At 35.3% G+C, this 27,252-nt stretch overlaps 1 protein-coding gene across 1 annotated transcript in view; it reads left to right on the forward strand.

Annotated features, from left to right (window-relative positions):
• Window positions 1-274: 274 nt before the first annotated feature.
• Window positions 275-27,252, forward strand: part of LOC126978525 (androglobin-like) — a 33,525-nt gene continuing 6,547 nt past the window's right edge. Inside the window, exons 1-22 of the mRNA XM_050827383.1 lie at window positions 275-391; window positions 850-1,035; window positions 1,460-1,588; window positions 2,245-2,374; window positions 3,417-3,619; window positions 4,765-4,903; window positions 5,270-5,406; window positions 6,831-6,975; window positions 7,666-7,823; window positions 12,469-12,513; window positions 12,733-12,837; window positions 14,601-14,756; window positions 16,314-16,543; window positions 17,480-17,692; window positions 18,967-19,264; window positions 19,848-20,099; window positions 20,927-21,270; window positions 22,104-22,377; window positions 23,844-24,005; window positions 24,905-24,994; window positions 25,830-25,873; window positions 26,335-26,452. Coding sequence (XP_050683340.1) covers window positions 275-391; window positions 850-1,035; window positions 1,460-1,588; window positions 2,245-2,374; window positions 3,417-3,619; window positions 4,765-4,903; window positions 5,270-5,406; window positions 6,831-6,975; window positions 7,666-7,823; window positions 12,469-12,513; window positions 12,733-12,837; window positions 14,601-14,756; window positions 16,314-16,543; window positions 17,480-17,692; window positions 18,967-19,264; window positions 19,848-20,099; window positions 20,927-21,270; window positions 22,104-22,377; window positions 23,844-24,005; window positions 24,905-24,994; window positions 25,830-25,873; window positions 26,335-26,452 — 3,675 coding nt within the window. The remainder of the gene's footprint in view (window positions 392-849; window positions 1,036-1,459; window positions 1,589-2,244; window positions 2,375-3,416; window positions 3,620-4,764; window positions 4,904-5,269; window positions 5,407-6,830; window positions 6,976-7,665; window positions 7,824-12,468; window positions 12,514-12,732; window positions 12,838-14,600; window positions 14,757-16,313; window positions 16,544-17,479; window positions 17,693-18,966; window positions 19,265-19,847; window positions 20,100-20,926; window positions 21,271-22,103; window positions 22,378-23,843; window positions 24,006-24,904; window positions 24,995-25,829; window positions 25,874-26,334; window positions 26,453-27,252) is intronic.

Consider the following 27,252-nt stretch of genomic DNA (forward strand, 5'->3'; position numbering starts at 1 on the left):
ATTTATACTGATCAATAGTATTTAGACTATAATAACAGAGTAGGGATGAATACTTACGTATTATATATAACACAGGAATAAGATTTGTATTATAATAATAATAATAATATAATATATAGTCACTGTGTATAGAATTAAATAAGGCTGACACTTGACTGACATTGATTTTGAATACGTGTCAGTTTAACATTGTCAATATTATAAATAACATTAAACATATCAAATTGTACTTATAGTTATTATAACATTAATAGGTCTACATTTTTATGACAAAATGGCGAAAAAAGGTGAACTTACAAAGCAAGGTACGGCGATGCTCTCTGCAAACCCGACAGACTGTCCGTTCAGGGAGTTCCGGGACAACGAGCTGTCTTCAGACTCCTGGGGAATGGTAAACTTTGAATTGCTTCAAGTATTTTATTGATGAAATATTATCACTATTTGGATGTACCTGCTCACGAATTTCCGTACATTTAGAACCAAATTATGTGATGACTTTCACTCCAAAGTATTCCCAGTATAAAACGGAATGGGCATTATTTAAAAAGGTGGGTATACAAACCCAAAAGGCCATCAACGCTCCTCTCGTTCATGAAAATATGGTTGGCAGCTACAATTGTTTGTCCTGCTATTCCATACAAAAATCAGATTCAACGCTGGACCCGTAGTTATTTAATGAATAATTTGAATAAAATTATTGATATGAGGTTGTCCAAATAAAACTTTTATCCTAATAATAGAAATTCAACAAATGTATACTTACGTAATTTTCTTTGTACACCGCAAGAGTTATTTATATTTAGTATTTCCGGTAATCTGTTGTCTCTATTTATTTAATGACCTCTCAAGAGTCCCACTTCCCTTCGTATGAGTCACCTCGTGAGCAAGTCTACGCTGAAAAGTCACTCAGAACACGTCTGGGTGGACGATCAGACTCAACCGCTGCCACGATCTGCCAGGCAGTATCTCCACGGCTGGATCAGGGCCGAAGATCTAGCTTTGAGTAGATGGGAGGCTGAAGTTGCAATTTTTGAGGTAAGAATTTGATTACTGTACTATTGTAATTGTTATCAAAATTTTAAGAAGTTTAAAAATATCTGGAGAGTTGTAAATATTTTCATTTATATAAAAAGGTTATGAAAAGGCAACAAAGTTTTTAATTAGCATTACATTACCTAAGTTAACCGTGCAGCTAACCAGTAAACATGATTAATTGGACGTAATTTCAGAAAAACGTTCCAAACCACAATCATGTCGAAATTGAGTTAAGAACACAAAACTGGTCACGTGATTCATATTTACGGACTGACAAAAAATGGCAGCCCTAATGTCATTCTTTAAATGACATCATAACTTAGTAGCCCAACCCACATGTATGGAATACACTAATACTTATTAAACTTTAAACACGAATACCTTGACCGTCCAATTTACGAGTGTCTAATTATTACTTCTTCAGGATAACGATGGCAGCAAGATGAATGTAATTGATATACAGCTGAGTCATGCGCAAGTTCTGATGAGATCCTCATTCTGTAGAAGAGTTCTATCCTTCTGTTATATTTTGGAAATGTTGGATACTCTTGTGGTGAGTTCCTATCTATAGAGGGTAATTAATTTTTGATGTAGTAGGGCGATGCCGAAATTATATTGTTGCAGTTTAATACCGTGTTACTATTGACGTTGCTATGAACGTTTTCAGGAGGACTGCGATTGACTGGAGTCGTGGTAGATACAAAGGTGACGAAACGTCGGATTAAATAAATTCATAATAAAAATGTAACTTTTGCGCAAAACATCTATGTAAAATATAGTTACAATTACGTGCGTTTTAATCCTTTAAAAGCTATTTTATTAAAATACTAGCTGATGCCCGCGACATCGCCCGCGTAGATAAAGGGTTTTTTAAAAATAATAAGCAGGTTTGGAATCGAAGGTTATCTCATGTCCTATTCCAGTTCCGATTTCCGTTTTCGCTCCCGTTCCTAACATATTATATGAATCTAATTTCGAGGAACACTGCTATGGCAAACTAAACCTACTATTGGTCTAGTTATAGCTCATCGATGTGACTTTCAGTTATTCACAAATCCCGCATGAACTATGGATTTTCCGGGATAAAATGTAGCCTATCTTGTAACAATTTTTATCAAAATCGGCTCAGTAGCTCCGGCGTAAAAGCGTAACAAATAAATTTACATTCACATTTATTATATTAACAAGCTACACAGTGCTATTCCTCAGGTGGAACATCAGTGGGAATTATTCAACTGCAGCTTACCGCCTGAGGGCTGGAGAGCCAGGTGCCACATTTACTCACCAGGACTCAAGTCTGGAGGAGGAGCCCAACATAGGCCAACATTATCAAAGAATGGTGAATCTTTAACTAAAGTAACAATGAATAATTTAGTGGTGCGTTTTACAATTAACATTGAAACTGTTAGTTATGATCTAATATAGCATGTACCTATTATCATTGTTGTAATACATGTGGAATTTTAATTTATGTTATTAATTCAATTATAGAAGAATAAGAGATAAAAATATACGGCCTTATAAATAAAATTGGCATAAAGTTATAACTAAGCATAAACCAAGAATATGTAAAATGTTACTCGTATTACGTTTCCCGCGTTTATTTGCAAGACAGCTTTTCATTCGGTAAACTTCAGAATTATCATTGTATTGACAGTGTTGTCAACGGTATTGTAAACATTTTGCATTTTCTTTGTTTATCATCAGTTATAACTCTATACCAATTTTACTTGTAAGGCCGATAGAGTTTAAAATATAGAAGAATAAGAGTTAAAAATACGCGTATTTTTTTTATGTTGAGCATATTTACGCTTTTCAAATATTATAAATGTGTTTTAGTTCAAAATTTGTATGTTAATTTTTATTTCATCATATGATGATGATCATCAGCCGGAAAACGTCCACTGCTGGACAAAACCTCCAACAAGACCTCCCCTAAAGATTTCCACGACGATCGGTCCTGCGCTGCCCTCATCCAACGTATTCCGGCGATCTTAACCAGATCGTCGGTCCATCTTGTGGGGGGCCTACCAACACTGCATCTTCCGGTACGTGGTCGCTATTCGAAGACTTTACTGCACCGACGGTCCCCCCGTCGAAGTATGTGCCCTGCCCACTGCTACTTCAGTTTGGCAATCATTTGGGCTTGTCGGTGTTTTTGGTTCTCCTACGGATCTCTTAATTTCTAATTCGATCTCGGAGGAAAATTATAATTTTAGTTTATATTTATTATTATTAACTATAGGACATGACGTGGTATATTTACCCGTCAATTTTCTTATTGACACATTCGACAAGCACCTTTTTCTTTCCTTTAAAATTTACTCATTCATAGTTTGGATATAATAAATATTTATTTATCTAATTATGTATTAATAAAGGTTGTTACCTGGTCCGACTGTACTACCTCGGTGCGTGGCGGTGCGTATGGGTCAGCGACCTGGTACCAGTCGACGCCACAGATTCTCCGCTACTGCCTTTCTCTCCACTCCTCAGCAAGGCTCCGGTGAAGCCTATGCCGAAGCAATCTTCGCCTGCTGTTACTGCACCCGTGGTCTATCTATGGCCAATGCTTCTATGCAAGGTATTAAAAAAAAGGTTTTTCCACTCAACTTCAAGAATAAAGTCGGGTTCAGTCATTTATGAACCGATTTTAAGAATTGTTAATGCACTAGAATTATATTATGTATCATCCTTAATTATATTGTAAACGTGAAGGTCAGGGAGCGAGATACCAATTTTAGGTGAATAACATGGATTCAAATTCAAATTTGAATATTTTTATTCATAATAGGATTTAAAATCACTTATTGAACGTCAAAAACTTCCACCCATTCAAAAGAAACTGCCTCAGACCTGAGAAGAATGGGCGCAAGAAACTCAGCGGGCTTTTTTTTAAATATAAAATATGGATTACAATGTAATATCGTACAATAAACATTTATAATTAAAGAGCCTGAGGGTGTTCGCTTTATTCCCAGTCCGTGGTGTCACTAAGAAAATCGTTTATGCTATAATAACCTTCTCCACACAAACGTTTTTTAACAATTCTTTTAAATTTCGTAAAACATTTGTTTTGTACATTTTCTGGGAGCATATTGTAGAAGCATATACATCGTCCAACAAAAGACTTAATAACTCGACCCAATCGAGTAGTAGGCATAACAAGTTTATGTTTGTTCCTCGTGTTAACATTATGAATGTCACAGTTTCTAGAAAATTCCTCAATGTGCTTATGAACATACAGAACATTATCAAAAATGTATTGAGAAGCAACAGTCAAAATGTTTATTTCTTTAAATTTTTCTCTTAATGATTCTTTAGGACCTAAGTTATAAATCGCGCGAATAGCCCTCTTCTGCAGCACAAAGATAGTATTAATATCGGCCGCACTGTCCCAACACAACCCTTCTAACAAGATAGAGTCCCCGCAGATACAAGCCGTAGTAAATGATTGTTACGGTTTTATTGTAATGGTTCTGTGCCGTAGCCTGCGAGGTCATCGAATCTTACTCCCCTTAGATTATTTTCTTTGGGGGTACGTAAAAAACTATATCTAGAAAAATCTATAATTCAATTGATGACTAGGAACTGTCTTTGGTAAATATTCTCAATGGAATCAATTATATTCTCAATGGAATCAATAATATGCTTAATGGAATCAATAATATTCTCAATGGAATCAATAATATTCTCAATGGAATCAATAATATTATCTCTCTCAATCAGGCACTTCTAAAGCTAGCGGCGCCTGACATGACGTCAGATGAAACCGTTGATGCGAACTGTTGCGAGGATGAACCGATGCTGGACTTCGATATCCTCCACGCACTCACTGGAGGGCTCAACGTAAACTATTGTGTAAAATGTGAGTACTCAAATAGAATCAGACCCTCTACCATTTTCAGTCATCATAAGATTGTAGCTTTTATTACAGTTCTACTTAGATATCACAGACAGGCAAGTCAATGTAATGGTATGTAGTCGTTATATTTATGGTGCTAGCTGCTGCCTGTGACTTCATCCGCGTAGATGCTAGTAGCAGCAAAAATACTGTGCCTGCATATAGCGTGATTGTAATTATCTAGCTTAATTGGCCCAGTTTTATACGTTTAAGTCCTATAGTTTAAAAATGTATTTTTTTAAATAGCTACTTCTTAACTAACAACCACTTTTCTCCAATTTATCTGGATTTTTTAAAAGAATAGTATAATAAACAACAATTATTGTATAGGCTCGAACCTCCTCTGGGAGTTCTTGTTGGCACAAGGGCCGGGGTTTTCGTGGGATGACGATTCGGAGACGCAGACCGGAACCATCAAGTCGAAGGGCACAAAGAAACCCAACACAAAAGATTTTGCCACAGTCCGGGTACGTGTTAGCATCGTACGGACAGCACAGATAATATATACCTATGCTGTATAACTGTACGACAAAGCTTAATAACATGTTCTTTATAAACTCATAATTAAAAAAAAATGCACGTAAAACTCTATTCCTTCCGTCATCTTATGGGATCTATATTTTAATTTAATATTAAAATTTTATCTCAATCAGTCGGTTATGACAACAACTCTACGACCTAATACTAATTGGAGACGATTATGTTGAATTTTAGCAGTATGTTACAGCGCTTATTTCTGCCGTGAAGCAGTAATGTGTAAACATTACTGTGTTTCGGTCTGATTGGCGCCGTAGCTAGTGAAATTACTGGTCAAATGAGACTTAACATCTTATGTCTCAAGGTGCCGGGCGCAATTGTAGTGCCGCTGCGAATTTTTGGGTTTTTCAAGAATCCTGAGTGGCACTGCATTGTAATAGGTAGGGCGTAACAATAACCATCAGCTGAACGTCCTACTCGTAATGCTAAACCAATATTTTCTACAGCATAGCTTTCAGGACGATACAATAAGGCCACGCTTCTGTGATTATTCTGGTGAAGCAGTCTGGGCGGCGGTGATCACTTACTGTTAGGTGACTCGTTCCTTCACTTACCCAGTCTCACCTGTAGATTCAAGATTGTTTATAATCTGATGTATTGGTTGTGTAATCTTTCCAAGTATCTTCACGGCATATATCACCGGATATTACGTCCAAAATGCTTAATTCCTCTCGCTTCATGTTGACGTCTGGCATCTACAACCGCTCGTTTAGCGAGGAACTTATTTGAACATACAGCCACTTTATGTAATCAATCACCAGCTTTTCCGAACCGATACGACTTAGGGACCTTCAAGCATAGAGCATACCTTAAAGGCCGGCCACGTATTTCTAGACTCCTGTTTTTGCGGAAGGATATCCATGGGTGGTTGCGTCACCACTTCACATTATGTGAGTTTCTTGCCTTTTTGCCCACTTTTATATATAAAAAAGTGTGTGTACTTATGTATGCACGCAAGAAGTTATGCTTCTTTGGCCTAATGAAGCAGAAATCATTGATTTATTCCTCGTGCTATTCTACGTTTTTAGAAAGAACAATTTTGTAAAAATCTTGCAAAGATGTTATTGTTTATTGATTGATATTAAGTAATGAATACGGCTGTATGGGCTTAAAAACCTTTGCCTGTCCTAATAATGGACGAAGAAACCAAAAAAAATAACCAATGACGCAAACGTCAGAAAATTTTAGGAACCAACTTCAACCTGTTATTTTTGTGTTGCAGTGATGAGCGCGCATCTTAAAATTTCACAGTCATCATTTTTTCATAACGCGCTTAAAGAAGTATAACTTCAAAAGGTATGTTCATCTTCTTGGAGTCTTCAATGGCCATGTATGATTTAGTATTGAATTTCAGCGCGGATCTGTTACTACACTGTTACTGAGTGACACTAAAGGCCTGCCGCCTTATACACTACCGGGTATTACTCCCGGCCATGAAATGGACTTGCTGGTGACGATGGTGCGTGATCTGCCCTTAAAGAAGCCTTTGCCAGAACCAGGTACTTCGGATATATATTTGTATGTTTGTACAAGATCGAAGAGATATTTATATATTAAGTAAGTGTTGTGTTCATTTCTAAAATATAACTTTAAAGATGAATACTTTGTTAAGCTTGAAAAAAATTGTCAGGGGGATATTAACATTGCCTGCTAGTACATGGAATTTGTTCTTTCTAGTTTGTAGTTTAGTTGTCTTCTTTTGAATATTCGTAGAAAACTTTAAAATATAATATTATTTATCACAAGTGTATATTGCTGATCATGTGAAAATGTATATGAAGATTTTTATTACACCAATAAGTCGAATTTAACTTGATAAAGAAAGGAAAAAATGTTAGCTTATTATGTGTATTTTTTAAATTAATGTGAATGAAAATATGAAAAAATATGAATGAAAATATTTGTAAATAAATATCTAAAGTTAGAGTTTCCAAAAGCTGTTTCAATACGCTAGAATCGACAACGCTCAACTGTCTAGATCATCGTTCACCAAAGGGAGATTCCAACATTCTCCCTTTGGTGAACAATGTACTATTACTAAGCATAGTTAAAAGTGTAAATCTTTATAATTTTTTTAAGGAATTAACCATTGCGTACGGATATTGACAATAAATAGCCTTGAGTTCCTTATACTTCAGTGTCCTCTTTGACTTCTTGGACAGTTCATCCTATATTATAATATGCGTCAGATGTGCCGCTATGGAAGACGTACCGCTGGGTGGATTGGGCGCGCGCTCACGGCCTGTACTCCGCGTACGAGTGTCCTCGCACCAGGTTCCTCAAGCTCGTCGGGCTGCTGAAACTGTCCTACGCTCCACACCTGCTTGACGTGCAGAGCACCGAGTCTGTACGTACACGTAATTTATTGAACTGTGGGCCACCGACAATTTGTCGCTTTCTTTTCCATAGTATTTATAAATTAAAAGAATATATTTTGCGAGGTGGTTTTGGGTTGCCGTATTTAAAATACCACCATCTCCAGTGACGATGCAATTGCATCTAGTCCTACTATCATAGAGTAATCTCCGCAAGAACGATATAATGACAACACCACAAGTATATTATAGCGATTCACAACGAAACGCCACGAGAGCTATCGAGCTAGCTAGCTGTCAACTGCATTGACCATGAGGCACCGACGAAAAGACTTAGTATTCCTTGACTTAAAATATCGAATAGATTTAGAGTTGAGACGTACTTGACAAAATGCAATACGAGGTACGACGGTGACTGTGACTCAAAAGTGACAGTGACAAATACCAGTTACAAAATACTAGTTGTTACTTTAATACTACTTACCTGTAATAATATACTAGCTATTGTACTGGAGCGAATATTTTTCATCGTTTGCTGTTACTTGTTCGCGGCTAGCGCCATCTTTACATGATGTTTTTCTTTTGGTAGCTTCGAATTTCTAAAGTTCTGTTTGTTGTGGTAAAACAGAATTTACTTACTAATTTTTTTAATTATTTTATTGTAATAATAATAATTTTATTTTTCTTTTGTAAGTTGAGTAGATGCTTGAACAGTGATTATAACCTAGTATGCACCTATATTATTAAAATTAGTCCTTATGATACAAATAATTTAGGAATATAGTAGAAATAAATGTCATAGAAAATTTTATATTATTCAATTTCACTGGTTTCAGTGGATTAGTGGTACGTACTATCAAATTATCAATATAAGTTTTTCTTACGAAGGGTTGAGCCGTAGGCACAAAATAGGTGTTCGTAGCTGTATGTAGAATGATTAGGAATACGAAAAATATCATAAATAAAAACATTCAGTGGTCAATATGAGTAAATAGGATTTTTCTTATCCCACATTTAAAAGAAGCCATAACTATTTTATTATTGAATCAAAATAATGTAACAGACACACAAACCACATAATAATAGCGGTACTAAATAACACACTAATAGTTGTTACTAAATAAATTGGAGATCAGTAACCAGTAACAGCTGTTACTCAAATAACAGAGGATACTAAGTACTCTATCTCGCTTGTCACTGTAATTTTTGATATGCTGTCACATTTACAACCGGTGATATTTTAATACCTGTTACTTATACGTGTGACGATAAATACGTCATAACCAGATTCAATAATTAACTCATTAAGTCGTAAATCGCAGAAAATGCACAGTATGGACACACTGCAGTTTAAATAAATGTAGCCTACCTACTTCTTTAATTTTCCTAGGCGTACATTTCTATTGCATGCGAAGCGCGTAGCTAAGTTGTACCTAGGTAACACTGAAAATGTTTAGTAAATGAAAAACGGCTTAATGTAGAAAGTTGCAAATACTTTTATTGTTTTTCGAAGTAATCTCCGTTCCTCTCTACACATCGTCGCATTCGATGGAACCACTGAGAAAAGCAGTGGGCCCATTCTTCCTTAGGGGCCTCTTCTATGGCATTTTCGTACTCTTTCACCGCATCTTCAGGGCTCGTAAAGTGAATACCTCGAATTTTATCTTTAGTTAAGTTAAAATGATCGGACAGCCTGGGACTAGATTGTGATTATTTTATGGCGATAGAAATGACTGCACAATATTGTATATTTTTATTGAAAAGAGCGCAAAAAATAATGCTGGGAGAGTTTCTTGCACCGCTTCTTCTCTCTAAGAGCGCCATTTGTTTCCGAAGCGGTAGTAGTATCTAGTAAATTAGAAATGACATCAAAAAGAATTCTAAGGGAATCAATTTTGAGAAAGTAAATGCCTTTTATGGCGGATGACTCATTATCTCGACACCTGCCATAGTCAAATATTCAACAGTCCGTTTTACGCTGAAGCAGTGTCGTGGTGAAGCAGGATCCTGCTTCGAGGGCACTGCTGTCGAATTTTTTCCAAGACAACAGGCAAAAAGCGATTGACATACCAGTCTGCAGTAACTGTCCTTCCATCTTCTAGCACAACTGTCGCGAAATGACCTTTCCGACCAAAGAATAAGGCAAACATCTTTTTTCCTTGACTTCTTCCTTTCTTTACCTTAGTTGGCCGATCCTCGAAAGGAAACACCCACTGAGCTGATTGTCTTTTGGTTTCGGGTTCGTAGCAATATATCCAGCTTTCATCACCTGAGACCATATCAAAATTTTTGATCTTTTAGCAGCAATCATACTATGTTATATTTTATTTCTAAATAGCATGAAGACAGCTGATACTATAGTCAAGTGTACCTGTTGACCGTTGGTAATATGCCGCCCTGTTCCTATAAAAACAAATAAATATTCACAAAAAAAATTTTAACGCAGCTAAAAATTTTATTGTAAAAAAGATTTATTTTCTTAACAAACTCGTTGGTTTAATCATCATCTCAATTACTTATTAAATTTTTTACTTTATTTATTTGTTTTACACATTTGACATAAGATTAGAAGTAAATTAATGAGGTTTAAAACTTTTATTTAAATTCAAGCACTCAGAAACCTTGTCGGATCGGTATTTGTTTAAGGTTGCTGGCCTCTGAAAGGTTTTCGTGAATAACCTAAAAACTTTCTTAAATTTTACAGCCTAGTATTAGCCCAGTATAGAAATAAAACTCCATAGACGCAACATATAAGCTAACAAATCTAGAATTGCTCTAAGAAATCTAATCTATAATTGTAATAAAATTGATCTACGCTAGGCAGCGTAATATCTACAGTAGAGTATATTTTAAATAGCGATTAAGCATAGCCCCGTGTGAAAAAGTACTTTAAAAACACTTTATTCAGTTATTGTTTGATTATGTGATAAAATAATTACGAAACAATAGCCGACAATAATATTACTTATAATAAACGAATCCACGCGAGCTGTACCGACGTCTCGCTCGTTCATCATTGCATAATTCAATATTAATACCGGACTCGGAGTGTCTATTTGTGCACTGCTTGACTTGTAGATAAGTAGCGGGGAACAAATGGCCTTCGGACCGGTCAATCGTGTAAGCAGAGTACCAGGAGAACATGGATCGCTCGGAGATACATTCAACGTTTTCAACTCAGACGTCAGACACGGTCTTGGCAATACAGCATAGCGCGTCACGCACCTCACCTCGATATTCAATGAGCGTAATTTTAAATTTAAATATTATAGTTGTAGTTTGCACACGTATTTGATATTCAGATTATATTCAACGCCTTTTGATTTAGCATTTAGAATCTATCACTTGAAAGTAAAATAGTTTAAGAAAAGTACCTACTTTTGACTCGTCCAATATATTTTTGAAAAATTTTTTTTACTGTGTTAACTGCGATTTAGGGATAATAATTATTAGTATGTTATTAAATGTTTTAACCAGTTCGGGTTAACACTTTGTATCTATTTAAAAGATAAGTATACATGTTTCAAATATACATGATCGGTCTAGTAGATTTAATGATAATATTATTAAATCTATCTATCGATCGCTAGTCTATCGATTTGGTGTTTGTCAACATATCTTTTAGTACTACAGGTCGTCTATAGGTCTATTATTTCAGTTTTTTTTCAATAGCGGAGAAAAATGACCTTCATCTTTCATCAATGAGTATTGTTATTAACTGCCATCTACCTGACTTTTTGACTCGTGTTTGACACTTTGAAAATAACCCTACGTAATTATTTTTATTCGATCCTTACACTCCTCCGAGCGAGAGGGATCAATGACAAACATATACGAGTATATAATATCGTTACTTGACAAATCTTTTAGTCTCAGCGTAATTTAGATTCATTCTTTTATATTAATTTCAAACATATTGTATGTTATAAATATTCTACTTTATATGTATAGAGGCTAATGATGCATGGTTCTTGTCTGGTTCTTCGTAGGCCACCTACAATTGTGTAATATAATATTAAGAAGGCTAAGTTGTCATGTGATTTAAAAGAAGTTACTTATCAGTTCTTCTCCCCATGTCAATGAAAGGAACTGATGTAGATTCATGACGTTTTCCAAGTGTTGTTATAATATGTTATGTTATTGTCAATTCCCATGGCAAATATGATACCTTTTGTAACCAGTGGGGGGCTCTTTTGCACTGGATGCCGGCTAGATTATGGGTATCACAACGGCGCCTATTTCTGCCGTGAAGCAGTAATGTCTAAGCATTACTGTGTTTCAATCTAAAGGGTGCCGTAGCTAGTGAAATTACTGGGCAAATGCTTAACATGTTATGTCTCAAGGTAGCAGTTGCGCGCAGTTGTAGTGCCGCTCAGAGTTTTTGGGTTTTCCAATAACCTTGAGCGGCCCTGCATTGTAATGGGCTGGGCGTATCAAATACCATCAGCTGGACATCCAGCTCGTCTAGTCCCTTATTTTCATAAAAAAAATATATCTATTTCTACACAGTTGCAATCCACCTATTATTGTTATAGACTGAACAATTATATATAATAACAGGAATAAAATAACAGATCATTGCGATATAATTGTTATATTATACTTGTCTTACAAACTTTCCCTAATTAAGTTGCGTGTATTTAATTCAATATAAGCTCATCTGCAATAATTTTACAGATTACATTTCGTTTTAGAGAGGAACACGAAAGAACCAACCCCCCGGTAAGTGTTCAATTATTTTTATAAGCGTTGTAATAAATTTTTATTATTACATGTACCTGAGATAATCTTAAGATTCTCAAACAATTTACTTTAAAAAAGAAGTCCGTAGACATGTAAACGTATCTTTCGTATAATATATTTGAGAGCTCCAAAGCACAAACCAATATAATTTATACAATATTTAATTTTACTGTAGTTTAAACTATCTAATTCTTGCAGATAAAAAAGCTAAAGGATAATTCGAATAAGCCCAATGCCGTTGGTTCAGAAACGTATCCAAATACCCTGAAGGAAGAATTACGGGAATGGATGCTGTATGATGTGGTAAACTACGTCATAAAACAACATAATATTATCGTATGATATAATATAAGAAGAAAATTAATCTAATTACGAATTTAACAACCGATCTGATACGATTTCGATATCGTAAAACGTGTAGCTTGATGGATGAGAGAGCACAATCGGAAAAGAAAGGGAACCCTTAATGGATCACTCGTCTGTCTGTCTGTTAAAACCCTGCTATTCATCACATCGTGAAGTACTCAGAATTACTATCTATTAACTCTATGGTGACTTGAAGCTATAATCATGATTCTTATACATAAACCTTAATATTTAAGTGATATGTTAATAAATTATTTATATACTAGTGGAGCCAACGCACGATGTCCTGTACACACGTCTAAAATTAAAAAAATCGGTCCAGCCGTTAGGAGGTAGAAAATTGTGAATCTAAACCATTCTCGAATCCACCTGAAGACACACAGAAAGTTTAAATATAGTCGGTCCAGCCGTATAGGAGCAGTTCAGTTACAACAGACGCACAAAATAAATACACAGGGTGTCCCAAAGTTATGGGACATGAAGGGAAAGTACCTTAAATATCGTAGATAGGGTATTTTACTGAAAGAAGACTTTATGTTATTTTTAAAAGTTAGTAATTATGCATTCAAAGATTTTCTAAAAATTAGTTGCCTTGTCTGGGACTCGAACCGACTTGAATGTAAAAACAACACCCCTACTTTTTTTTGTGCTGCCGAATATGATTCTTTTTTCTAAATGTTTTTGTTCTTATATTAGAAGTTTGTTGGATGTGCAAGGCCGTTTACTATACTGCTTATAGACATGTATAGACTGTTTCGTTACTATTGCATTTTGATGAACCGCTTAAGTTTCAATGGTTGGCGTCGTCATTTCTCTTGTATTAAATCCTCGGTACGCGAGTAGACAAGGACCAAGTCCACTATTTTATTATTATATATAATTTAATAGTTCATTACATTCACAAATATCATAAACTAGCCTGAGAACATTCCCAATTTACCAACGTTTAGCGCCTGCCTCACTTTTGTTGGCCTGTTCTCATTTTCAAACACCCATTCACAAGATTGCTGTTCTTTTTTGGGTTCAAAATAATAAATTCACGTTTCGTTTCCTGTGACAATGTCATAAACAGCATAAGAATGTCCGTGGTCGTACTTCACTAGCTACTGTGAGCACCATTCCATGCGAGCTCGCTTCTGCTCCGCCTTGATTTCATGAGGGATCCAACGAAGACAAAGTTTCCGAACTTTCAATTCTTCGTGTAATAGTTTCTCAATTTGGCTCCTACCAATCCCCAATAGTCCTCGAATTATCTCATAGGTAATCCGCGGGTTTTCTTCAGTTAGCTGCTTAACAGTAGCCACATTATTTTCGTTGACGGTAGTTGAAGGCCGCCCTTCACGAAGTTCGTCATGTAGAGAAACCCGACCTCTCTCAAATTCAGCAAACCATCGCCTCACGGTGCTCAAGCAAGGTACTTCTCTCCCGAAAGCATTTTGAAGACAAGCGGCACAGTCTTTCGGAGAGAGATAACTCTTAAAATCATAAAAGATCATCGCTTTAAAATCTTTTCGACTTAGTTCATTTTTCGTTAAATACGTAGAACTTTGAAGTGTGATGAAAAAACAATTGACAAATGATTTCTTTTTTATTACTAAGAAGGTTGCAATATTTAAAAAAAATAAAACATACGAAATTGAAATAGCTAGAAGTGCAAAACTTTTAATGTGCCCCATGTATCTAGTTTTTATTTGCGGCAGGTCGCGCAGTACACGAAAAAAGTAAGTGTGCTGTACTACCCGTCCATGTACCAGTTCACTTCGGCAGCCAGAAAGCCTCCCGTGAGAGTAACTAAGGTGCCGCTTCCACGCGCGCTGGACATACCCGCACCGCACTCCGCGCCGCTCTACCTACAGGTCGGTCAAGTGTAGCTACAATCCCACATAATAATATGGATAACTTAATTTGTAGCTACAACTGCAAACAGGCAGTCGAAAGACTGAGAGAGCCGTAATAACATGTCATTTATTTTATCATAGTAGACTCACTCAGAATTTCTTTAACTACAGTTTTTAAACCAATGTGGTAGGTGATAAGTAGGTATCAGTTATTTATTTGGGATTTGATACACTTTAATTGTAACACTTTATAAGTATATATTACTAGCTGACCCGACAGATGTTGTTCAGTTCATTATATAAAAAAAACAATTACGAGTGGAATTTCCTAAATCCGTTCATAGCCGAGCTTTATATTGAATATTCCTACCAAATTCCAAGTCTTTACGTGTTATGGTTCCAGAGATATCGTGATGAGTCAATACATTTATCTGGAAATCTCTTAAATATATATTTAAGAGATTTCCAGATTTATATATATACTAGTGGACCCAACAGACGTTGTCCTGTACACATGTTTTAAATTTGAAAAATCGGTCCAGCCGTTAGGAGCAGTTCACTAACATACACATGAGCAGGAGAATTATATTATATGGGCGGAATTGTGAATCTAAGCCAATCTCAAATTCACTGAAACAAACAAAAAAGTCATCAAAATCAGTCTAGCCGTTTAGGAGCTAGTTTAATTGTGAATCTAAACCATTTTCGAATCCACCTGAAGACACACACCAATCTCAAATTCACTGGAACACACAAAAATATCATCAAAATCAGTCCAGCTGTTTAGGAGGTAGTTCAATTGTGAATCTAAACCATTCTCGAATCCACCTGAATACACACAGAAAGTTTCATTAGAATCGTCCAGCCGTCTAGGAGGAGTTCAGTGACATACACACGCACACAAGAATTATATATATATATAAATATGGATTATATGAACAGCTCTATCAGTCCTAGTACCTAAAACCGCACGAGAGCTATGTCGGGCACCTTTGGGCAGCTAATGGGCACCTTTAACTTGAAAGGTAAATTAAAAGTCTTTTAAGGTAAATCTGTCAATATTTATCAATGTATTTAACAGTTTAACTAAAACTAAGATGTATATTTTATTACTTATTAAAATGAGAGCAATCGTTGAATATTTGTGATGTTCTTTTTGTAATTTATCACCAGCCGTTATAATAGATTTTTTTTTATGGAATAGGAGGACAAGCGAGCGTACGGGTCACCTGTTGTTAAGTGATCACCGCCGCCTACAATCTCTTGCAACACCAGAGGAATCACAGGAGCGTTGCCGGCCTTAGATAATTAATACCCAAGGAAGGAGAGATCATATAAAAGTGTTACCGGTTGGATTTCGAAAATATCATGGAGTATTATCAGTTGACACAAGTAGACTTACTCAAGAGCCATCATTCAAAGTCAAAAATAAAATAATTTATTGGTTGAGTTCTTTTAGTGTGGTATCATTTACATTAATTGATATTTATTTTGTTCATGTGGACAATAATTTTAGTTGGAACGTTTTTAGACGGCTATCAACTAATCCATACTGTCTGATGCATGCCTTATCAGATAGACGCAGCTGACGAGAACGTGTTACGTGTTTCACTCAGTGCGCTACATCCACGCGTGCTATCCAACTGTGGCATGCCTGTATCGTCCTACGTTGAGAAGGCGAGTTTACTGTTGGAAGTATTCGAGTGGTTCGTCGACTGCGAGCTTCCCCGAGTCAAAGCATTCATTCACACGTGTAGCTACGACGCCGTCGAAGTTAAGTTCAAACCGGGAAGACATTTCTGCAGGTCTCTAATCATTTTGTCTTTACACTTGTTCACGATATTTCGATTCTATGATATTTTCTAAGTTCGCTTTCGTTGTATTCTCATTGGTAAATGTAATTAATATCAGTTTATATCTACTCTTGTATGAGACAAATGTTTTGTTCTCATTTTAATATTGTGAAAAACTTACACGACTCTACTTTCGCTAGCAGCATCTCCACAAAATATTAGACTATCCACTTGCAAAATAGAAAAGCAATACTAATATAATGGAGCAATAAGCAGGAAGGACCGGCGACCTGGTGAAAATGAGAAATGATTGATAGATGAAGCATTCGATCATCGAATAAAAATGGAAATGGAACCAAACCCGCATAGCATAGAGGGAGTAAAAGACATAGAGGATGTAAAACATAGCCATGTTATCTAAAGAATCATTGAGAGCAAAATTTAAAGAAATAAACATCTTAACTGTTGCCTCTTAATATATGCTTGATATCATTATGTATGTACATAGGCACTTTTGTGAATTTGGCTTAAACTGTCATAAACATAATGTTAACACCAGGAACAAATGTAAACTTCTAATGCCTACTACTACTCGGCTAAGTCGAGTAAGTATGTCTTTTGTGGGGCTTTTACAATAAGATTCCAGAAAATGTTCGAAACATAATATATGTATTACGAAATTCAAAAGGATTATTAAAAAAAACGTTTGTGTGGTTACTATAACATAAATCGGATTGACCGCCCTCAAGTAATTAAATAATAAACTTTATTGTACTTATATTACATTGTAACTAATATTTTTATGTAAAAAAGCTGAGTTTCTTGCGCCCATTCTTCTCAGCTCTGAGGCATACTTTTTGGAATAGGTGGTAGTTATTGACTCTCAATAAGTGATATCATATTCTATTTTAAATACAAATATTTAGAATTGAATTAATTTTGTTTCAGAATTTGGGTTCATTCGCACTTGGATTGGTCGCTCATGCTGTTAAGTGAGTCGTCATTGGTTCTGGGTCCGCGAGATGTGATACAGTCTGCTGCCGTGCACGACTGTCCGTGGGCTTCCCGGTTCCTGACGGGCCTCGCAGTCGCCTTCGCAAACTGGATCAAAGCCAGCAGGGATGGCATCCAGCTAACCACCGTTGATAAAGAGTTTTATAAGTATGCCACTTTCCCTTTCATTGCTTTTTCAAATAATAAAAAGTTACAGAAGTAGGGGCCCTAAAAATTAATATAAATTAAATTATATTTGCTGGAGCAATTTCTCACCATCTATCTAGCCACATCATTATCATTTCAGCCGGAAGACGTCCACTGCTGTACAAAGGCCTCCCCCAAAGATCGCAATGACGATCGGTACTGCGCTGCCCTCACCAACGTATTTAAACGAGCAATTTTTGTATATATATAATCTGAATCTCGAAAGCGGCTCCAAGGCTCCAATGAAATTTAATATACAGGTAGTTTCGGGGGCGAAAAATCGACCTACGTTTTAATTAAAAAAAGGGGTTTTATCCATGTTTTAATGAGAAACAGCTACAATAATATTACAACACAAAGGTAAATTTCGCCACTATAAACAAGACTATAATAGCCAATATGGGACATTCTTCTTCTTCAAAAAAGTCTTCACAATTCTTCACATTGGGTGATCCGGAAAGCAGAACATCCCGGTTCGTATCCAGATGTCCTATTATTTCTTTTTTTGTTCAAGTTTTGTACCTTCTTCAAAATTCGAGCAAGGCTCGGTCGTCCAGATATTTATTTAATTCCGGACTTAAACTAAACGCTCGTGTATTTCATCTTGTGCTGCCAGAGAGTACATGGGGTGTTGACTAGTTACCGACAGGTGATCCTACGACGCTTGTTAGTCCTCACTCCTCATCCATTAAAAATACTGACGTTTTGTACATTTGTAGCCTCACTCCTCTCTACTTGTATAGGTAAATACTTTTGCGTGCGTTAGTATACCGCTTTCACTAGCACACCCTCAAATTTCAAATTCAAATATTATTTTATTATTCAAAACACACTTATTGAAAGTCAAAAAACTACCATCCATTCCAAAACGAATGCCTAAGACCTGAGAAGAATGGGCGCAACAAACTCAGCGGGTGTTTTTTTCATCAAATAAATATGTTTACAAAGCAATATTGTACAATTAAACTTATAATTTAATAGCCGGAAGGCAGTTGCTCCATCCCCCACCTGTGGTATCATTAAGAAAGTCATGTATGTTATAGTAACCTTTACCACGCAAACGTTTTTTAACAATTCTTTTGAATAAAGTAATATCTTTGTTTTGAACATTTTCTGGGATCTTGTTGTAAAAGCATAAACATCGCCCCATAAAACACTTACTAACTCGACTTAGCCGAGTGGTAGGCATCATAAGTTTTCAATTCAATCAATTCAATATAAAAAAAATATTTCAGATCATACCAACCTGACTTAGAGTGGGATGTAACTGTAGTTGGCTACAATAAAGCGTTGTTACACTGGATGTTCCGTCAAGCTCTACAATCAGTGTTATTGAAACACCTCTTGCCGAACGAGTACCGAGCATCTTGTGTTGTTTTAAAAAGATTTTTTCACGATCCGGACTTTGGGTACCCTCCTAGACCACAACCAGTAGAATCACTCAGATATATTGCATTGTTAGATCCCTGTGACTGTGTTTTACCTGAAGCAGAGGAGATCGAAGCTTTAGAAGATGAGATGGAAGAACAGCAGGTTGCCTTTTTTTCTGATAAAAAAATATCTGTATATAACTTCAAATATTACAGAATCATACAAACTAAAAATAAAAGTAAAAAAGTACTACTATATAATTTTTTTTATGAAAATAATTGATGAGACGAGCAGACGAGAGGACGTTCAGCTGATGGTAATTGATACGCCCTGCCCATTACAATGCAGTGCCGCTCAGGATTCTTGAAATATCCCAAAATTTTTGTGCAGGACTACCTGCGCTCGTCACCTTGACACATAAGATGTTAAGTCTCATTTGCCTAGTATTTATTATATAATTTATTATATAAGTTATTAAACGTACTATGACCATTCGATGGTGATTTTTCGGATTGAGCCACTGTGGAGTAGCTATGAACTATGTCACTTGACAGTTACTTACATATATTTAGATAATATAAATACATTGTACTTATGGAATGGCGAGCCACGTATAAAAGTGCAACTTGAGTTGAAGAAAAGAGTTTGAGCTTAAAATAATAATTTCAACATTTTTTTTCCTAAATGGGATTAATTATCGAAATGTACTCGTTAAACATAGAATTTATCTTAATTGTTGTTATAGATCTTTGAGGAACAGCCTGTGGTTGAAAAGGAAATTATGGCTCAATTGTTAATCCGTCCCACGCCTCCTGCAACGTCTAATGTATGCGAGCTTGCTACTGAAGAAGTACCGTGCGGAGTTTTGAAGCAAGAAAGAGAAAAGATTATAAGACAGCACGAAGCGGCAACAGTTATCCAGGCTTATTGGAGAGGAACTTGGGCAAGAAAATGTATTAAAAATACAAGCCCAGCTCCCGGTGAAGTCGTGAAATGTGTTAGTTGATTTTTGTTACAAATGTCAAATTATAGACGGTATGCAAAGTGGAGAGTCGTACTAAGTAAAAATTGTATTGACTTTTTTTTCAATGACAAAACGAGCTTGAAAAACCATCAAGTATGTTGAGCACCATCATCTAACCGTAACAGTGATAATGATATTATGAACTGAATTGAAAAATGGCACTCTGGAAATATTATTAAATACAGTATCGTCCTGGGTAAACCGCGCAAGGAAACTTATTCCGAACATTGGTTATACGTGGATATTCCTTGATAACCGCACTGTGGAAGAAAGCTAAACATTCAAGTGTCGAGGGTGATATGTTAGTGGCCTGTGGTGCGAGGATGGATTGGGGAAGCAGGGATCTGGTCAGAGAACTCTTCGGACTTCTACTTCTTCCGAATATATTATCATAGTACATTAGGTATTTTAAATTTTCTAATATGCAAATATTGGGGTTGAACAGGTTATCAACTGTAAGGTAGATCCTGTAGATGAAGCCACACCCTGAAAGTTGAACAAAGCATACAAAATTTTGTCAACGATACGTCACTCGAACGGTTGGCACAGTTGGAAGTGCGCTCACACGGAACGCCAGAGGTCGCGGGTTCAAGTCCCGCATCGTTCATAAAGTTTTGTTTTCAAATTTTATTTGTGTAATTAATACCAGAAGAGACGGTAATCACTTTAAAAACATAACAAATTGTTTAAAAAAATATTTTTTGTAAACTGAATGACTTCCTTTCATTTTCATTACTCCTCTTATTAAATTTTATAATAATTATTATAATATAAGTTAATATGTTTTTTATTTGTTACAGTTATTGGACAATATCTTCGGCAATTTGGAATCCCTATCTCAACTTATGAATGAATTTTTTGCCATGTACCCTTCCACTAAATATGCATATTCGGTAGCTTCCGCGTTAAGTGGATCTTATGGTCTTCAGCAACATAGTGGGACAGCCCTTATTACACAGAAATGTAAATGGATACCATTTTTTCAAGGAGTTTTTAATTGCCACGCCCTCGTTAAAGTACACTTTGATGTCCAGAGTAGTCTCCAGTATTGTACGTTTGCAGTATATAATAATGATACAGGGAGACAATTGGCTCAAGCATACAATTCTCATCGAACTTTCGATTTTCAGCCTAACGACAATGGGTAAGTTTTTGAATATGGTTAGTTTATGTACACGGCTTATGTACATTAAATCAATTATAAAAAAATTTTAAGAAATTATTAAATATATAGGTACCTAGTCTTGCCATTAATACTGAAACAAAGAAATAAAAAATTTCTATTGCAAATAACATTTATTACTTTTACAGTGTGTTAGTTTAATAATTAAATATCAAACAATTTAAAATATTAAAAGCATATGCAAAGTGGTCTCCGTTATCTGCAATACAGTCCTATAAACGTTGGACCCAGTTATCAATAGAAGCACGCACTCTTTCCATGGGAAAATTGTTCACTGCCAATGTACGGATTGCTTTAGGGACTCCAAATTATCATGGCGTTTAGAGCAACGCGTACTCTCTAAAACTGACCATAAATGATATTCCAGCGGATTAAGATCGGGACTAGACCACGGCCAGTCTTCAGCTCTGATGAAGTCCGAAATGTTCGTTTCCAAACATGACTGCGTAGACCGAGCTTTATGACCCCGCGCCGAGTCTTGCTGGAAATTTACAAAAATTGCATTTTGCTCCATACCTACTTTGTGTAATGCAATCACAGCGATTCGATTCTCTTTATCACCCCACTGCATTTTAATATCGCAAAATATTGTACAATGTTAGGCGCCAAAATGAGAAATTCTCTGAGAAAAATATTATGTTATATATGCCAGACTAAGTACTGTTTGGGAACGATTAGCGATTACTAAACATATACGAAAATATATTAGGATCTTCTAACACTGCCCGCTCATCTACTTTACATCTAATACCTTATTACCTTGTTATAATTAATTACTATCGATATTCGTGCAGTTACACTGTGATGGGTCATGGAACACTAAGTGAGCCTGTCGGAATCTCCATGGAAGCCCATTGGCAGCTGACCGTGTTGTCCAGCATATCTAATGTGTTTCATGTCTGCGACCGTGAAATGGAGATATGTAGAGAACTACCTCTGCAAGGAGCCAGCAAGTTGCATGTTGAAGAAGTGTTCATACCAAACAGACGTAATATTCTTGGTGGAATACAAATAGTAGTGACGAAACAAGAATCTGTTAGTTTTCGAGCGGCCGTGACATCGCCAGAAGTAAATACAATTTCTTAATTACAAATATTTAATGTAAAAAATATTGTGTGGTATTTCAATGAAGTAGTAGGTTATAAATTAATAATAAAGCATGAAAAAAGTTAATATATAGCTGACATGATTAAATAGGTTTCAGCTAAGTATGTATATGTCTTGCTAGACAGTTCAAATTCAAATTCAAATATTTTTATTCAAAATAGGATGTGAAATCACTTATTGAAAGTCAAAAAACTACCACCCATTCCAAAATGAATGCCTCAGGCCTGAGAAGAATGGGCGCAACAAACTCAGCGGGCTTTTTTTTTCATCAAAAATATGTTTTACTATTAAAGTAACATTTACAAAGTAACATTGTACAATTAAACTTATTATTTAATAGCCTGAGGGCGGTCGCTCCATTCCCAATCTGTGGTATCATTAAGAAAGTCATTTATGTTATAGTAACCTTTACCACACAAGCGTTTTTAACAATTCTTTTGAATAACGTTATACTTTTGTTTTGAACATTTTCTGGGATTGTTAAGAATGAACAATTAGTTAAGGACTCTCCATCAAAAACAATTATTCTGTTTATTTTTTTTATCACGTGGTGTCCATCTGCAGATATCCCTAGTTTATAGATATATGATTATAAATACACAGATATATTTAAATTTGTAAAAAAACACGGGTAGACCTTTACACGAACTCACGCAAAGAAATAGAAAACACTTTATTAGCAACAAAAAACACACAATACAACAATTTACAATATTAATTAAAATTATAAAATACTAAATTAAATAAGGTAACAAATATTACAACAAATAAACAAATTACTGTGTGCGCGTGATTACCTGCTAAAAGGAGCTGACTCAGTATATTGTTGAGTTAGTGCAGAAGACACCAACACAACATAGATAATTAAATCTCTTGAGTTTGCTACTGACTAACGGCCGTCCCCAATATTCAGTCTATCTCTTACTTGAGATACAAATCTTAACTATCGTTGACTTTTCTGTCCCAATAAACTTATCGACGGTTACTCACCTTAACCGTGTACGCTGTCTGTCAATGGGACGACGTATTACCAGCTATATAAAGTTTATATGGAAATTGCAACTCACGCGTCCCAATATAAAAGCGATAAGAATGACTTATCAGGTATATTGAGACAGCTTCAGATTATTGACAGCTAATTACTGACAGTAGAAGGTAGTAATTTATCTCTATCTGTAGATGGTATATTGGGGATTGCCGTATCTCTACTATCCAAAAACTTTACAAGATAGCATTTTAAATAAATTGAAAAATGCTAGATGGCGCTCCCGTTAAAAGCCTCTTTCCGGTTTTCTACATAACGTCTTCCTTTTTCGTGGTATTAAGATAAAAGGGCCAGGACGTAACTTAACCACTTGGCTGTCTTTCTATTTTGTATGTATGCCCCTTAACAGTTAGTTTTATTTAAAACAATTTTGGATTTGCAGCTAGAAATCGAAGCCACTCTGCGGACAAAGTCATCAGATGGGCAAACGATAGATGTCGGCAAATGTACTGGAATAGGCGAGTTATTCTGGATCTACATTAACCTGGATCCGTCGCCGCCTCTTGCTCTGAGTCAAAAGAAATCCATGTCTCGAAACAATATTGTACGTTATATAACTACTTTTATGAAAGTTTAATGATAATAGTGGAATATACACCAAGGGAGTAAATATCCAACCATTAAATAATTGAGGTGGTTACGGGGTCGAGTAATCAAGTAATTTTGCCCGCAACAAATAGTATAAAATTTTGACAACAATGGTTAAATTTAGTAAAGAAAAGTAGGTGTCTTACGTAATAGCAAAATACGTTGTTGTTGATTTTCTTAAGTAAATCCAATGCAGCCAATCACAGATAAATTATTTAATAACAGTTTTTTTACATAAAAATACACTTGAATTATCGGATTAAAATCATATAATAATAAAATAATATTCTTTCAAAATGCCTAATTAATTAAATTTATAGCTATTTCTGCCGTGAAGCAGTAATGCGTAAGCATTGTTATGTTTCGGTCTGAAGGGCGCCGTAGTTAGTGAAATTATTGGGCAAATGAGCCTTAACATCTTATGTCTCAAGGTGACGCGATTATTGTAGTGCAGCTCAGAATTTTAGGGTTTTTCATGAATATCAATTACCATCAACTGAACGTCCTGCTCGTCTCGTCCCTTATTTTCATAAAAAAAAAATATAAGTAAGTATGATGTGAAATTTATTTTTAAATGTTTCATTCATTTCATTGTTTTCCGCTGTGTAAAAGTTTATAGGGTTACTAAATTACGTGTATATAACAGTTTACGTGTGTCTTATAGATATGATGTTACCGAAAAGTCTAACAAAAAAGATTGATAGAAGATTTGTTGGTAGATGTGATGTCGACACTCGCGTCTCGCGCTAAACGTGCGTGAATGGCTAGTAGGGAAGATGTTCTAGTTACTCCAGAAGGAGCCTAAGCACTTTGATTAGATATTCATAATTTTTATTCAACATATGGCATTGACAGGATGATTTGGGCAACATGAACGCTCGTCCACAGAAGGGCAGACAACTAAAGTATTCGATAGCAGGAAGCAAGACGCGCTCTACCACTAAGGTATGGTATCAACTATTGGTTAATTTTATTTAAGGCGAAGAGTAAGTAGACAACACGCAAACATGGTGTTTTTAGACAAGTTTTGTGGTGAAAGTATAGCATTTCGATCTATGAACACTAATTAATCCTGTTACACATATCCTTAAGTCTTATTTGTAGGTTGCTAATTCTTGCTGTTGGTCATAGTTAACACTGCCTAGCCTTTTTGAACTACCACTTTTCTTTGAAGTTAAATAAGTTTTTTGGCATGGCGTGACGCATTTTTTTGGTACTTCTCTCAGAAAAGTTATTCTTATAGCTTGTACTTTTTTGTGTAGTTTCATTTATTCAGATTAGTAGAGAATAACGAGGATTGTAAGCATATAAACTGTTTTCCACGCAAGAATTTTGAAAATATTGGCTTTGTTACATAGATGGCGGGCCGGCAGCCGTGACCTAATATCGCTCAAGGTCGCTAGCATTTAGTGTCGCCTTAAATGTTAATATTTTATTATATTTATTGAGGTAAACAATCAGTGAATTATTTGATCTTACTAACTAAAGTACATTATAAGGCAATACTTAATGTGCCACAAGAACCGTTAACCACAGATTAATTATAAAAATTGACAAACTTAAACATTAAAAGGTTATAATGTAATAGATACAAAAAACTAGAGTGAAAAAACTGCAAGAAACTTTTACTATTTGATTTTTAAACATTCCAACTGACGTGCACAAAATATCAATTGGTTGATTAATTGCAACAAAATGTAAATTTACATTTGTTATACCATACTTTTATGTTTTATATTGTTTCATCATCAGTGAATTAAGTACTAAAATCTTTTTTTAGGTAAAGGACGCGAAGGTTACAGATGCGAAACAGTATTGGATCGAGTGAGTACTTCTTACATAAATTTTTGTCTTGTCTAAAATACTTTGACATTCTATGGATAATAACAATAAAAGTGCACTTTAATGTGAATTTCAACACAAAATCTTACAGGGTGACCTATTGAGATAAAGACTTGACTAAAATTTAAGTATTTAAATTAACATAAATATAAATCTTAGAGTTACTACGAATAATCAATACCTACTGTACTACATAATTACTATTACCAGAACATACACCAACTACCCCAATTTTAAACCCGTTCAGTGAGCAAGCAAACAAGTCATTTCTATGCCATAATCAAATGAAATGAAATATAAAATGTGTGTGCGCCAGGTCTTGTATTAAACAGACAGAAAATTGTCTACTAAACTCCACTAAAGCCATATTATATTTTTACGATATTTATTTATAGTATTTAGTCATTAAATACACTAATAATTTTAGATTCTATGTGATATAGGGTCACAGCTCCCAGTGGATGGCCACTCACATTGGCCCAGTGGAAGCGAGTTGATGAAGTTCGCAATTCTCAGCAGATGAGTACTGTGGAAGTCTCCAAGAAGTCCGCGAAAGAAAAGGTAAAAAAAAACTACGTTTAAAAAAAACGACTTCAAAAACAAACAAATAATAGTACTTAATTAATATTAAAGGTAAAGGATTGCGTTTCCAGAGGTGTATTAAATAAAATTTTTAGTTATTTGATACTTTTCAGTTTTTGAAGTCGGTTTTTTTAAACGTAGTTTTTTTATTATCTACGTTTTACAGTCAGTTAATAATAATATATAATCAACCTGAATGAAAACTCCAATAAAAGCTGTACACAGTAAACAAAGTCATCCAGGTAGACGAAAATTTTCATAAAATGAAGTAGTAGTAAAGTACTGGGCCAAACTATGTAATTTTTTTATGGGACCAAATGGCACCTATTTCTATTACGTAAATCGGTCATAAATCTCAGAGTAATCGGTGTACATACATAAAAAAATACCGATCGAATTGATAACCTCCTCCTTTTTGAAGCCGGTTTAAAAAGTATTGTCCGAGCGACATTGTATATATGTATATTTACTTATACCTCTAACATTAAAAAAATCATTGAAATTAACACCTTATATTGTGGCAGTAAAGTTAATAGTCTATGCTCATTACAAGCTCAGACTCGAACACGAGTAAAGAAAATTTTGTTATTGTTGTTTGAAAATGATTAAAAAAGTTAGTAAATAATTCTAACACGGCATTGACATTTCTGTAATTTACTCTGGGTTCAAATTTATATTGTTTCCTAGTTTATTTTTAGTAAATGTAAGGGTTGCTTGGAGCACTCAGCAGTCTAAGAGATCCTTTGCTGGACTTGGAGGTGATAGTATTATCTCCGCTT

The sequence above is a fragment of the Leptidea sinapis genome, chromosome Z, assembly GCF_905404315.1.
Source record: "Leptidea sinapis chromosome Z, ilLepSina1.1, whole genome shotgun sequence".
Classification (NCBI taxonomy): domain Eukaryota; kingdom Metazoa; phylum Arthropoda; class Insecta; order Lepidoptera; family Pieridae; genus Leptidea; species Leptidea sinapis.